This window comes from Lucilia sericata, unplaced genomic scaffold, assembly GCF_015586225.1.
Source record: "Lucilia sericata isolate MDLA Ls3-8-SP2 unplaced genomic scaffold, ASM1558622v1 Contig000878F_arrow, whole genome shotgun sequence".
Lineage (NCBI taxonomy): Eukaryota > Metazoa > Arthropoda > Insecta > Diptera > Calliphoridae > Lucilia > Lucilia sericata.
This window is the reverse complement of record NW_023994868.1, coordinates 34,798-50,984: the sequence shown is the minus strand read 5'-3', so window position 1 is coordinate 50,984 and position 16,187 is coordinate 34,798. Positions and strand designations below refer to the sequence as shown.

At 32.0% G+C, this 16,187-nt stretch overlaps 1 protein-coding gene across 1 annotated transcript in view; it reads left to right on the top strand.

Annotated features, from left to right (window-relative positions):
* LOC119608740 overlaps nucleotides 1–2,157 on the top strand; it is an 88,303-nt gene extending 86,146 nt beyond the window's left edge. Inside the window, exons 3-4 of the mRNA XM_037963292.1 lie at nucleotides 1,574–1,901; nucleotides 1,967–2,157. Coding sequence (XP_037819220.1) covers nucleotides 1,574–1,901; nucleotides 1,967–2,128 — 490 coding nt within the window. The 3' untranslated portion in view covers nucleotides 2,129–2,157. The remainder of the gene's footprint in view (nucleotides 1–1,573; nucleotides 1,902–1,966) is intronic.
* Nucleotides 2,158–16,187: the final 14,030 nt, after the last annotated feature.

Sequence of the window (16,187 nt, the reverse complement as noted above, 5' to 3'; positions counted from 1 at the left end):
TTCATGTAATAAAGTTTGAAAATTTTCTCTTTTATAAAGAATTTTCGAATAATTTCTTAAACTCTTCTTAAGCTCATCTTTCATTTTAGTAAAAATTTGATCTTCATCTTTAAAAAAAAAATAACATTTTGTTTTTGAAAAATTTCTAACCATTCTTCTAACACTTAACACTTTTCTTTAATTTTCATTTTCTTTGCCATTACACACAAGGAAAAGTGTGAATAAAAAAACCCCAAGAGAAATGTAAAAAAGAAAAATCTCATTAAATTGTGAAGTGCTCGGTCACGATTTTTTGTATTTAAACATAAAAAAATATGATTAAACGAAAAATAAATACATGAATGAAATGCAATTGAATGTAATGAAATGAATCTCGTGATGATGTACGGCTACATTAGCACAATAGGCCAGACCGATAGGCCAAAAGACAACAAACCGACAATGAAGGTGTTGCATAGAAGAGTTGGTTTTCGTTTTTCTTTTATTACTTTTTATTGTAAATGAGATAATATAAGACTTGTGGGTACTCTATCAAATTTAATAGAAGTACTCTCTGGACTATATGGTATATAGTCTAGCCATTAGTCTGGAATATAGCCTATTGTAGTCTAGTATATAGAGTAAATTATAATCTGTGTATAATCTGAATTATAGTCCAGTTTGTAGTCCTTACTCTAGTCAGGTGTATAGTCCTCAAAAAAGTCTCTTCTGTAGTGTAAACTATATTCTGAACTATAGTCTGGGTGATAGTCTATAGTCTGGACTGTAGTCTAGTTTATATTTTGGATTATAATCTAGTCTTTACTATAGTTTAGAATATATATAAGAAGTCTGGCCTATAGTCTAATCTATAGTCAAGTATATAGTCTAATCTGTAGTCTGGACTATAGTCTATTCCTTAGTTTAGATTCTGGAATACATTCTCGACCATAGTCTAGCCTATATTATAACCTATGGTATAGTTTATATACGGGACTGTAGTCTAGTCTATGGTATAGACTATAGTCTAGTCTATAGTATGGACTATAGTCTAGTCTATAGTATGGACTATAGTCTAGTCTATAATATGTACTATAGTCTAGTCTATAGTATGAACTATAGTCTATTCTAGTCTATTGAATGAATTATAATCTTGTCCATAGTTAGGATTAGAGTCCATTATATAGGCTGGACTATTACCTATTTTATAATGTAGACCACAGTGGATTTTGTAGTCTAATCCTTGGTCTAGACTATAGTCTAGTCCATAGTCAGGTCTATAATCTAGTTCATTGTTTAATCTATAGTCAGGACTAATAATAATCTGAATTGAAGTCTAATCTATAATTTTTACAAAACTTGAGTCTATAGTTGGAATAAAGTCTGGTCTATAATCTGGACTCTCGTTACAAGTAAGGCTCTGAACAAAATTGCCCAAAAATTTAAGTAGCATTCACTCACATATATAATAAATCACTTTAAAATTAAACTTATTTTCCCATGAAAATTACAATTACCGTTTAAACTGCTTAACTAAAAATTATTCTTAACTGATTCTTACTCTCTCTCTCTCTCTTCCTTCTTATCATTACAGAAATCTCATAGCCAAAAGTAAAAGTCATTCATCTATTGTTGTTCCTCCTCCACCTGGTGGTGTAGCAATTGGTATTGGACCACAATTACCTCCATTATCGGGTGGTTTTATAAAATTGCGTCATGTAGGTACGACATCAGATAAACAACAAAAAGACGATCAACCAGAAACAACAACAGCCTCAGCAACAGCAACAACAAATCTATTGGAAACACAACAAAAACAAAACATAATAGATAATAACAAATTAGAGCAAGAAGAAATAACAAGACAACCCACAGCTTTGCCAGCATTTTTACAAGGCGGCCTTAGACGCAGTCAAACGCAAGTAGGTTTATTTTAAATATTTTTTAAAAAAAGTTTTAAATTAATGTTGAATAATTTGTTATCAAGGTCATGGGTCCCGATCAACGTTCCATTTCTAAAACCGGCTCTATAGCCGATCGTTTGGCAGCTTTACAAAAAAGTGGTGAAGATGATTGGAAACGTCGTATTTCCAAGCCCGATATTGATGATATAAAACGTGAAAATTTTGTTAATGTAAGTACAAAATGAGAATTTATTTATAATATTTTAAACAAATTTTTAAAATTTACCACAAACAAAAAACCCACTTTAATTGTTATTGTCATTATTGTCTGAGTATTTACTTTCGTTTTCCTTAAATATCTCCGATTACATTTAATTACGCACTTGCTACAACAATATTTATTTGTTTTTATTATTTTTTCTTTTAAATATTATTCAATTGTCATTGTTGTTGTTGGTTTAGTTACGTTTGTTGCACACACACTTTGTGGTGAGGTTTTCATTGAGTTTTGTTTTTTTGCACCTTTAATTATTTATATTTTTCAATTCCCCTCTTCTCCTCCTCCTCCTCCCTCTGCCGGTTTTCACTTTAAGCCTCCTTCTCTTCTTTCTCTGTAAATTATGTAATTTAGTTTTTTTTTATTGTGTGTTTTATACAAATATAATAAAATTGTATTTGAGTGTAAGTTGTTTTTCCATAATTGTGCAAAAGTGTGAAAAATTGTAGGTTTTCCTCACGCGTGTCGTAACTTGAGTCATACCTTTTATTATTGCTATTAACATTTTTCTGTTTTGATAATTTGAAACATGTTGTAAAAGTATAAAAGATTTCCTTGATAATTAAATTAAGTTTGGTAAACCTTGAGGTAGAAAATTTTATAAATTTAAGTTTTTTGAAAAACCTCCCGGAAATTAAACAAATCTTTTTTCATAAAATTTTTCGAAAGTGTTTCTTTTTATGAAAAATATTGATTGTTTTATTTGTAAAGACATCGATCACTAGCGATCGGTTTTGTTTTCTATATAAAGAAAGTATTCGTTTATTTTCTTTATATAGAGAAAGTTAATCGATCGCGATTTCTTGTATTCTCTAGATTTTTTCTACATAGAGAATACAAGAAATCCATCGTTTGATCCAGCATTTGATACGGATCACATAAAGACCATCGATCGTGATCGCTTGTTTTCTCTGTATAGAAAAATAGAAAGACTTTCGATCGCTATCATTTGTTTTCTCTATTTAGAGTAAGACTGTTAATCATGATCGGTTGTTTTTCGTATATAGAGAAAGACTATCGATCGTTATCGCTCGTTTTCTCTATTTTAAAGGAGTATCTATTGTGATCGCTTGTTTTCTATAAATAGAGAAAGACTTTTAAAGGAGTATCGATCGCGATCGCTTGGATTCTCTGTGTAAAGAAAGACTATCGATCGCCATCGCGATCGATCGACCTATCTATCTATCACGATCGTTATACTGTCAATCGCGATTGCTTATTTTTCGTATATAGAGAAAGACTATCGATCGTTATAGTTTAATCTATTTTTAAAGAGTATCTATCGTGATCGCAAAGACTTTTAAAAGAGTATCGATCACGATCGCTTGATTTCTCTATAAAGAGAAAGACTATCGATCGTTTGTTCTCCCTATAAAGAGAAAGATTGCCGATAGTAACCGCTTGTTTTTCTATAAAGAAAAAGAAAATCGATCGCGATTTTTATAAAGAGAAAGACTCGATCGCCATCGCGATCGATCGACATATCACGATCGCATGTTTTCTCTATATAGAAAAAGCCTATAGGTTGCGATCGCTTGTTTTCTCTAAATAGAAAAAGGCTATCGATCGCGATCGCTTGTTTTCTCTATATAGAGAAAGGCTATAGATCGCGATCGCTTGTTTTCTCTGTATAGGGAAAGGCTATCGATCGTGCTCCCTTGTTTTTTCTATATAGAGAAAGGCTATCGATCGCGATCGCTTGTTTTCTCTATATAGAGAAAGGCTATCGATCGCGATCGCTTGTTTTCTCTATATAGAGCAAGGCTATCGATCGCGATCGCTTCTTTTCTCTATATAGAGAAGAGCTATCGATCGCGATCGCTTCTTTTCTCTATATAGAGAAAGGCTATCGATCGCGATCGCTTGTTTTCTCTATATAGAGAAAGGCTATAGATCACAATCGCGTGTTTTCTCTATATAGAGCAGGGCTATCGATCGCGATCGCTTCTATTCTGTATATAGAGAAAGACTATCGATTGCGATCGCTTGTTTTCTCTATATAGAGTAAGGCTATCGATCGCGATCGCTTGTTTTCTCTATATAGAGCAAGGCTATCCATCGCGATCGCTTCTTTTCTGCATATAGAGAAAGGCTATCGATCGCGATCGCTTGTTATCTCTGTATAGAGAAAGGCTATTGATCGTGATCTCTTGTTTTCTCTATATAGAGAAAGGATAGCGATCGCGATCGCTTGTTTTCTATATATAGAGAAAGGCAAGCGATCGCGATAGCCTATTTATAGAGAAAACAAATTTACAAAAAAAATTTCTTATTTCACTTTAAGAGAAAATTGAAAAAATTTTTTCTATTTAGAGAACAACTTTAAAAAAATCTGTTTCTATAGAAAATTTTCAAAAATATCTCTACTTTTTACAAAAATTTAAATTAATATTTATTTTATTATAGAAATGTTATGTTTTAGTAGAATAAAAATTGATTATCAGTACAAAAATATTATAGATACTTAAAAATGTACGTTATATTTTTTTAAACTCCCTCAAACTTGGCAACTCTAATGAAAACAAAAAAACCGTTGTTAAACATATAAAATAACTCAAAAAATGTTTCTTCAAACCAAACAGATGAATCTTTGTCAACAATCATTGTATTTTCTGCTACAAAACTCATAATATTTGTAATTGTTTGCAAGCAAAATCTAAAGCATACTTGTAGGCATTAAATAAAATTATCATATTAGGCTTTCCTCTTAAAGCGAACTTTTATAAAACTTTTTATTTAAAAACAAATAAATAAATTGTTTTTTTGCCTTATAAACTAAAATTTCACTTTCTTTTAATTTATACAAAAATTTCTCAAGAATAAACAATTTTACTCCATATTTTTCATGGCAAATTATTAAATATTCTATAAACATATTTTTATTTATTAGAAGACCATAAATTATTAATTGCAATTGATGTGTTTGGAATAACAATTACTATAGCAGAGTTTTATTGAATGTTAAATGTTATTTTAAACATTATTAACTTTCTTTAGTTTATATTTAAAAATTGCAGTGTTTTTTTTTTCTTTGTTTTCCTTTAAGAAGTCTTTTTTTATTGTGCTATAAATTGTTTTTTTAAATTTATCCATTTCGAAAATCTTCAACAGTTTCTTGAACTTTTAATAATTCGTATAAATATAAATGACAATCAGTTTTATATTTATTGCGCTTACAAAATCGTATTTATTGTACTGTTTTGTTGTTGTTTCTTGTTTATTTCTTACTGTTTTTAAGCCACACTCTACTTAATGTATTTATAATTGGCTAACGAACACTTTTAAACGCACTCATACCGTAAAATATATAACACCAGACAAAAACTCAAATCAACAGAGTGTTAAATGGTTTTATAGTGGGTGTGATTTTATTAAAGGCAAAAGATTTGGGATAGACTCGTTTGTTTTCTTTATACAGAAAAAGACTATCGATAGTGATCGCTTGTTTTCCCTTTATAAAGAAAGACTATCGTTCGCAATCGCTCGTTTCTGTTTATAAAGAAACACTTTCGATCGCGATCGCTTGTTTTCTCTTTATAGAGAAAGACTATCGATCGCGATCGCCTGTTTTCGCTATATAGAGAAAGTCTATCGATTGAGATCGCTTGTTTTCTCTGTATAGAGAGAGTCTATAGATTGCGAACGCTTGTTTTCCCCATATGTAGAGAAAGACTATCGATCGCGATCACTGGTATTCTCTATATAGACTTCGCTTGTTTTCTCTATACAGAGAAAAACTATCGACCGCGATCAGTTGATTTCTTTTTGCATAGAAAGACTATAAATCGTGATCGCTTGTTTTCCTTAATATATAGAGAAAGACTATCGATCGCGATCACTGGTAAAGACTACCGATCGCTTGTTTTTTCCATACAGAGAAAAACTATCGACCGCTATCGGTTGATTTCTTTATACAGAGAAAGACTATAAATCGTGATCGCTTGTTTTATCTATATAGAGAAAGGCTATCGATCGCGATCGCTTGTTTTCCTTATATATAGAAAAAGACTATCGATCGCAATCACGGGTTTTCTTTATATAGATAAAGACTATCGATCGCTTGTTTTCTCAAGGTTAGGTTAGGTTGTGTTAGGTTATAGAGAAAGACTATCGCTATCGCTATATAGAAAAAGTCTATCGGTTGAGATCGCTTGATTTCTCTGTATTGAGAAAGTCTATAGATTGCGATCGCTTGCTTTCCCTATATGTAGAGAAAGACTATCTATCACGATCGCTTGTTTTCCCTAAATATAGAGAAATACTATCGATCGCGATCACTGGTATTCTCTATATAGATAAGACTACCGATCGCTTGTTTTCTCTATACAGAGAAAAACTATCGACCGCGATCGGTTGATTTCTTTATACAGAGAAAGACTATAAATCGTGATCGCTAGTTTTTTCTATATAGGGAAAGAGTATCGATTGCGATAGCCTATTTTGTCTATATAGAGAAAGACTATTGGTCGCGATCGCCTGTTTTCGCTATATAGAAAAAGTCTATCGATTGCGATCGATTTTTTTCAGTTCTTAGAAAAAGCGATCGGTAATAATTGTGAAAATTTATGCTGATCTGCTTTAAAAAAAAAAAACTTTAGTGCTCTCAATCATTTGTTAAACACTATAAAAATCCGTATAAATTAAACCGTCTTTTTTGATGTTTAATGACGGGAGATTTTGTAAACACTTTAAAATATCTTGTACTTATATTACACTATTTAAACCTACGATTTTTCCTCTTATATTTTTTTTTTTCAATTTTCTGTTTTGTAATTTTCCGCACTACAACAATTATAAACATATTTTGTGGTTTAACGTTTTATATTGCAGTTTTTTTTTTTTTTGTTTTTATATGCCGACAGTAGTTTTCCATAATTATGTTGTACTTACTTAAGTTTTATTACTTCTTTTTTATTTACAAAAAAAAATTGTAACCACTTTCTGTCATGTTTTTGTAACAGACCTGTCTATTTGTTTCTTGGCTTCCTCAGAATAAGAACAAAATGCTTAATAAAAAAAAGAGCTTTTGGCATTTGGCCCACAATTGTCTTTACTTGCATACCGGTGAATGATGAATAATTATGAACTTCTATTGTTTTATTGTTAACTATAAATAAATGGTCACTCAATTGGCTGGAGGCACACATTTTATTTATTGGCTTTTTTTTGTGCTTTAGTAAAAACACTTTAAAAAGTGTGACACTTTGAGGTCTTCGGGACAAACCAAAAAAAGGTTTCTTTATTAAGTGTTTTGAATTTGTTGGTAATTTGAGAATGTTAAATAAACTCTTAAAGAGAGTTAAAGAGCTTTATGTAAAAACTTTGATTGCTAAATTAAGATGTAGAGAAAAAGATCAGCACGATCGCAGATTTTATCTCTATAAAAAAGACTGTTGATCGCTATCGATGGATTTAACTATAAAAAGAAAGATCGCGATCGATGGTTTTTTGCGAAAGAATATAGTGATCGATGGTTTTCTTTGTATAGAGAAGACTGTCAATCACGATCGATAGGTTTCTTTGTATGCAGAAGACTGTCGATCTCGATCGATGGATTTCTCTGTCCATCGCGATAGATGTGTTTTTCTGTATAGTTAAAGACTTTCGATCATGATCGATGGGTTTCTCTGTATAGAGAAAGACTATCGATCATGGTCGATAAGTTTCTCTGTGTAGAGAAAGGTTGCCGAACATGAACGTTTGGTTTCTCCGTATAGAGAATGACTATCGACCCCTACAGATGGATTTCTCTATATAGAGAATGACTAACGATCGTGAACGACGAGTTTCTCTATATAGACTGTCGATCACCATAGATAGGTTTCTCTGTATAGAGAAAGACTGTCGAACATGATCGATAGGTTTCTCTGTGTAAAGAAAGTATGTGGATCATGATCGATAGGCTTCCCTGTATAGAGAAAGACTATCGATCATGATTGATAAATTTCTCTATATAAAGAAAGACTGTCGTCGATCATGATCGATGGATTTCTCTGTATAGAGAATGACTGTCCAGTAAAACTGTCGATCATGATCGATAGGTTTCTATGTATAGAGAAAGATCACGATCGATGGGTTTTTTTTTGTATAGAGAAAGATTGTCGATCATGATCGATGAGTTTCTCTGCATATTGAAAGACTGTCGATCACGATCGATGGTTTTCTCCGTAAATAAAAAGACTTTCAATCGCGATTGCTGGGTTTTTCTTTATACAAAAAGACTTTCGATCACAATCGATGTATTTCTCTATATAAAGAAAATCTGTAGATCACTATCGCTACACTTCTCTGTATACTTCCTCAGTTCATTTCTAGATTATTCTCATATATAATTCTTTAATTATACGTTATAGAATTACAGATTTATTTCGCTTCATAAATCAGAATTAATAATTCTATAGAATTGTTTAAACTCCTGACCATCAAGCGCTTTTTCTGTAATAATGCTCCTAAGATCATTATTAAAAAAATATATATTCTTTATAAACGAAAAAGGAAAACTATAATAGATTTCAAAGAACTGAAAAAAATATCTTAAAGTAAGGATTCCTAAGAAAGAAATAAAATATGGATAAAATAATAATAAATGATTGTTAATAAAAATGTAGGTTGTAATGATGAAGTAAACGGGAGAGAGAGAGAGAAAAGCGAGTGCTTACACCAACACCACAAGATCGGCACTTAGACCAAGTACTGCTGCTGATGATCATAAAGCTGACATGGCAGAAATAAGAAAAAAAAAAAGAAAGACTAACTGCCTGGCGGCTGCTGCTGGTGCTTAGTCAGGCCTGATGCCGTCTTTTTTTTTTTTCTTTAAATGAACTTTAAGTAACGTCAAGTCAAGCTAAAATCTATTCCACCGTTTGTCTGTCTTTCTGCCCGTCCTTTACTATATGTTTGTATATAATATAAATGTTTACCACTAAACTTCCAGCAAATAATTTATAACCATATAACAAGGAAACTTGTTAAACCAGCATCACGTTGTAATAATCATCCTCATCATTCTACTCATTCTCATCATCATTATCAACATCGTCAGTTCGTAACATAAAGGAGACGTAGTCTAACTTTAACTTAAATTCGAGAACAATTACACAAAAAATGATTCTGGCATATAAGAATGGAGGAGAAAAACTGGAAGAAACTGTTTTGTGAAAAAAAGAAACATTTTAATGTTGTGTAATTCATTTAGAAATCCTTCTTTATAAGTTTAAGTATATTTGGGAGGGGGATTCAAAGACTGCTGGAGTTTACTTTAGCCTCTCCAACGTCAACTCAATGATCGTCAGCATCTTGTTAATATTTGTAAGTTTTACATTGTTTGTTTTTGTTAGAAGGTATATTTCCTTTAGTGTTCCATTTGCAACATTAACTATGTCAAAGTGATCTTGTTGTTGATACCTATGATCATTGATCTTACTTTCCATCAAGTAAACTTGGATGTGGAGTAGACGTTTAGTTATACTTCTTTGACTTAATCAAGTTGGAATATTAAAAGAGACTGTCATTGTGCAAGAGTATTTCTTTGAGATCAATCGAGGATCATAGAGCTTGCTTTCTCTGGAGCAACATTTAATCGATTAAATTGCAATTACTAAGATCGCCTCGTTTTAGATTCTCAACTCAATATCTCCAAAGATTAAAATCTACCAATTGATTATTTTCTTTGTATAGGAAAACGCTGATGATCGATTGCTCTCTCTGTCAGAGAAAAATTCCGATCGAAAGCGATCGATTTCTTTCTTTGTGTATAGAAACATAATAATCTCAATATATACTCTCATTAACCTTACAATTATCCTCCCTATCTACAAATGATCAGAAAAAGTAATCGATTTCTCTCTCTGTCAGAGGAAAATTTCGATCGAAAACGACTATCGCTCAAAGTCTGTATAGAAAAAGACTAGCTATTGATAGTTTTTGTTATAAAGAGAAAGACTATTGATCGCGTTCTATTATTTTATCTATAAAGAGAAAGATTATAAAATCAAAATAAACTCGCAGTGATCTTTAAAATATCTACCATATCTACAAATTATCAGAAGATCGCGGGGAGAAAGACTACGATCGATGGTTTTATCTGTTTAATGAAATCAATGGTTTTATTTGAAGAGAAAAGGAATATCGTTCAATGCCAATCAATAGCTTTATTTATATAATACAAAAGTAGCGATCGATAGAGATTGATTTTGATCGATAGCTATTAATAGTTTTCACTGTAGAAAGAAATACTATTGATCGCGATCAATAGAGAAAGATTATAAAATCAATGTAAACTCCGAGGGATCTTTAAACTATCTTCCATATCTAAAAATTATCAAAAGAAAGGGAAGAAAAAAACTACCGATCATTGGCGATCGATAGATACGAAACTAACAATCGATAGCGAATAATGGTTTTCTTTCTGTTAGAACGACTGTTGGTCGATTCCGTTCCGAAAAGAGATCGGCTCTGTATCCGAATAACTGATGAAATCCACGTTCAAATACTTCCAAAATGCGAACTGTATATAGATTGTCTACGAGAAATTTTGATCACATTTTCATACTACAAACGTTTGATGGTAATGAGTGGTTATTGAGCACAATGATTTCTATTGGAATTGTGGAAATGATCACAGAGTTCACATTTCGGTAGAGGCTAGAAAATAAAAGATCTTCATGTGCTTATTAGACAGTTGTAAGGAACGAAATGATCTTCATAGAATCGTGTGTCTTCAAAAAGTGCAATCATACAGCCTTTATCTAGAAGTCTATATCATGGATCATTGATAAATTTATACGCTACCGATTTCGGTAGTCCATCAATTGGACTCTCAAATGTTCCCCAATATTGCTAACAGTTCTTTCTACTGCACAGCAACAGATTCCGATTAAATTCGACTCTTAATACTTTTGTGGTTATATAACTTCCTATAGAAGTTTCCATAACTACTTCTTGGTAATTATAAAGAGTATTTGTCAGTCGCTGTTGCTTAATCTAGAATATTTATTATTTATTTCTTATACTATAAACAAAAGATCATGAATTTTTAACTAACCCTGGAGTGAGTACTAAGTTAAGTACAGAAATACTTATAGACTGGTAGTATTTTATCGCAGACAAAAGATCTTGTTGCCACTAGAAGGAAAAAAAAAATAATAATAAACGACAAGAAAATTCAAAGCAATTTTTAACTTGGAACAGCATCTTTCTTTAAAGTTATAAAATATTAAGGGTATTCATAATAACAAAAAATAGAAAAATCTGCTAAATTTTTAAACCGAAATTTTTAAATATTTAAAAAATTTAAAAATTTTTTTTATATATTTTATATAAAAAGATATAAATATATCTTTATCCTTTTGCTTTAGATTTACTTATAGATTGTGATTACCCCTAATAGGTTTTTTATGTTTATTCCTAGTTAAGTTTATTAAATGCATAGACTTCATAAAACATTGTTGCAAATTATTGTGTAAATTTGATATACAATCTGAAGAACAAGTACATAATGACAGCAAAAAAAAATAAGGAATAAAGATTGAAAGCTTCTGCTTACAGAGAAGAGACACTTTTGCTATATATCTCAGAGGATTGTAAGAGACGTGTTAAGAAAAAGTTTTTCTATAAGGTCGTTAATCAAAAATTAAAAAAAAATATTCTTGATTTTTCTATACTTAATAATGCAATGGTGAATGTATAATGTATTGTATGGTTCAAAAATGGTAATTTTAAGACAAAAAAAATTAAAAAATTAAAGTTCACGAATTGGAGACATTACTTCTTGAAGATTGTTGTAGAGTTCAAGAAGAATTTGCAAAGTATTGGGAGCTTTTTAAGCAGCAATTTGAGCAAGATTCATAAAAAACCGGGATATCATACGAATTGAAGTCGAGAGGCACTGAAATACATTATTCATGCTTGAAATACTGTTTGAATTTGAAATAAATTTTCGCACCGAATTATTACTTTAGGTTAAACTGACTAATAAGAAATCGTATGTGAAGCTCGACGAACCAGCTGTTTCTACACCAAAGTCAACATTCACCAAAAAACGTCCGAATATGCTTCCAGACATAGAAATGTTATAATCCCTCGGCCACATGCAGCGATACCAGATAAAATCGTAGTTGAGAAGTTTTGCCATATCGGCCTTACCCCGTTCGACTGCTATTAGTTTCAATCAATGCTTAACGGTTCTTTCTGGGACGCGCTTGAGAACAGCATATCCGAAATTTGCCTCGAAAAATGAGTAGTACTTTTAGCGCAGAATTCATATGTTGTTAGAAAGAAGATAAAATGAAAGTAGTCGAGTCTCTGGGATACCTTTCACTTCAGAGGAGCATGCCCGAAATTCGCTTGATGAGAAGTTCTTTCATCGCTGAATCAATGTGTTGCTAAAAAGATGGCAAAAAGTCGTTCGAATTATCTTTGTATCGATCAATACTGAACACACTCTTTGGAATACGCTTCACTTCGGGAAAGGGTATCCGAAATTGGCTTGATTCATGTTTGGATATAAAAGATGAAAAGTACTTCTATCGCGGAATCCATATGTTGTCTGAAAAAGGGCAAAAGGAAAGTAGTGGAGTCTCTGAGATACCCTTCACTTCAGAACAGGATGTCCGAAATTGTCTTGATTCATTATAGTCCTTAAAAGATGGGACTTTTCTTTTAACGCGGAATCAATGTGCGACCTATATTTATATCGATCAATGCTGAAGACGCTCTCTGAAATACGCTTCATTTCAGCACAGTAAATCCGAAATTGACCTCAAAAGATGATCAGTTCTTTTAGCTCGTAATCCACATGTTGCCGGAAAGATGAAAAAAAGTCGTCGAACTTATTTTTGTATCGATCGATGCTGAACATACTCTCTGGGATACGGAACTGTGTATCCGAAATTGGCTTAATTAATTTTTCTGATATGTTGTCAAAAAGAAAGGAAAAGGAAAGTAATCAGGTCTCCGGGATACTCTTCACTTCAGAATATGATGTCCGAAATTAGCTTGATTCGTTATAGGCCTGAAAATATTGGAAGTTCTTTTGGCGCAATACCTTTGGCTCGTAATCCATATGTTTCCAGATGGATGGGTAAAGATCGTTCGACATATCTTTGTGTCGACCGATTCTGAACAAAATCTCTGGGATTCACTTCGCTTAAGAACAGGGTATCTGAAACTGGCGCGGAATCCATATGTTGTCAGAAAGAAATTTCTACCGATGTAAAATACTCTATCTGCGATATGCATCACTTCTGAACCGGTTATCCGAAATTAAATTGATTCATTTTTTTTTTGGCCTTAAAAATGAAAAGTTCTTTTAGAGTGGAATCCATATGATGTAAAAAAGAAGGGAAAAGGAAAGTATTCAAGTCACTGTGTTTGTTTCGATCGATGCTGAACACTCTTTCGGGGATACAATTCTCTTTATAATAGGGTGCCTGAAATTGGATTGATTCGTTATTGTTATTCTGGCGCAGCGTGTCCCTACACTTCATAAAAGATGGGAAAGGAGGTTTCTCACATTAAAACATCGTATACGAAATGGGCTTAAAAGTCTCTTTCGCTCTCACTCTCTCTCTTTAAATAGCGAGTGTAAGTGTTCTTGACCTTTAACCTAAGTTATTTCGACTTAATCATTTTCTTCTTAAATCTCTAGCAACACTATTTCCTCAAAAGTAATTTGCAATACAACTGTTTTATTCTTTAAACAAATCTTGTTCATTCTAAAAATAAGAAAAAAGTGATTCATTAACATAATTGTATGACTTTGATTACAATAAACAAGAAATGCGTGAATAAATGTCGCCTCTATATCTGGCCCAATCGTACAATGAATGTCTCACAATAAGTCTGTCTGTCCGATTGCCTCCGTCTACACATTCACACACACACAAACACTTGCAACAAGGTGTGATAAGAATACAGCCAATATATTAATGTGATTGTTATTGGCTGTCACCCCATTTGTGGCATACAACATACATCCATTTACAACATAGACAGACCAGTGGTACATTAGTGTTATTTTATGGTAAATGTTACTGTAAATTAGTGTCTGAAATTAGTATTTAAATTGATATTTTTAGAATTTTACGTAGAAATAGTTTTATTTGATTTATTTTTCAGTTGTTTTTTACTTATCACCAAAAGTCTAAAATAAAAAAAAAAGAATTTTTTTTTCTCATTTTCTAAGATTTAACTGACGCCACAATTCTAAATAAAGAAATAGAAAATAAAATTTATTTATTTCTGTATGTATACCCCTAACACAGCCTTAGATTTAATGGATGAGGAAAAAATGTAAATGAATTTTTTTGTTTTCTTGATTCTAGCCTTTTCCTGTTCACCATTTAAAGGCCACTCACTTACTCACAGCCTCCATGAATCATCAGCAGCCAGTTAGTCTTATTGTCTGTATTTAATTCTTAAATTTTAGCTTCCACATAAAAACCTAAGAAAAACATCAAAGTCTAAAACATGAAATAAATGTTGCAAGTCTAAGACGTTGTCGTTGTTCCTCCACTCTATGGTGATAAGCTTTTAGAAAAGAACGAAAACAAAGATTGTGGTTATTGTTCTGTTTAGACTTCTTAAGGATTTGTTGCTTGTTATTTTGTTGTCGTTTCCCCACTAGTTGCTTACTGTTTGCAACTTTGCAAGATATGCAACAGATATTTCTGTTTGAAATTCATTCAAATTATTTCTTTTTTATTTTCTTTCTTTTCTTTGTGTCTTTTTCTTAGTTTCACATTAAAACAAATTTCATACAAATGTTTTAGAAAATCTTTAGAAGTCTTTTGTTTTCTTCCTCTTCTTAAATGATATCTAGAATATGCGGGAGTTGGTTTTTCTACATAATTCTTTTAAAGTCTTATGTATGGGAACAGAAATAAAATGCATAGAGTGAGTTTTTTTTTTATCAAAAAGGAGTTAAAAGTTAATAAGTGATGCATTTATGTAAAAAACAGAGATTCTTAATTGTTATTTTTGTCAAGACATCATTTAGTACAACAAACTGTAAACATCAAATGATCCAAAACTGTAGCCCTATCATGAACATGATAACGCTCTCCTGCTTTAACACATGTTTACAACACAGCAATAAACAGTCATAGAGATCATTTTCTACTCTCTACCGACATCTTTTATATATAAACAAATCCATAGACCATCCAAATCCAATTCATGTCACAGTTACGGTCGATCCAGTGTAGATCGTCAAACTTTCATCTCCTTCTCCGCATATTGAACAGAAATCAACACCAATTCTCTGTTGCTGATTCTGCACCAAAAGCCATGTTCGCTTAAAACTAATAGTTTTGTCTCATCCTCTTTAAACCGTCCGACTACTATTGGTTTCGATCATTGCATAACGCTCGCTCTCTGGGATACGCTTCACTTCAAAACAGTATATTCCGAAATTGACTCGAATTGGCCTCAAAACACAAGCAGTTCTTTTGGCGCTAAATCCATTCGTCCGATTAATATTTGTATCGATTGATGCCGACTACTATTGGTTTCGATCATTGCATAACGCTCGCTCTCTGGGATTTGCTTCACTTCAGAACAATGTAGCCGAAATAAGCTTGATTTATTATTAGCCTTAAAGATGAATAGTTCTTTTAGAGCGGAGTTACGATCTTCATTCGCTCTTGGCCTCAAAAGACCTGCAATGAAATCAAAGCCTTATCATTAAGCACGACCTATTACCCGATATATGTATCTGAACGAAGCTTAAAATGTCTTGAATTCGGAACTGTCATTAAGGAGGGACTTCAGGAATTTTTTTGACATATAATTTTTTTAAGTTTAGCTTCATTAATGATTCTAAACTGGTTACTTATGAATTTGTATCTTAAAGTAAGGTTCTACTTAGGTGATCTTAAGACTTTTAAAAAGGTCTATGGATTTCGGCTTCATTAGGTATCCTAAAAAGGTTACATGTTGATCTTTGACTCTCTTTTTGGAGATACAGTAATATTATTTCAGATTTCATTTTAAGTGTTCTGAAGTGTTCTGAACTGGTGGTTTTTTAA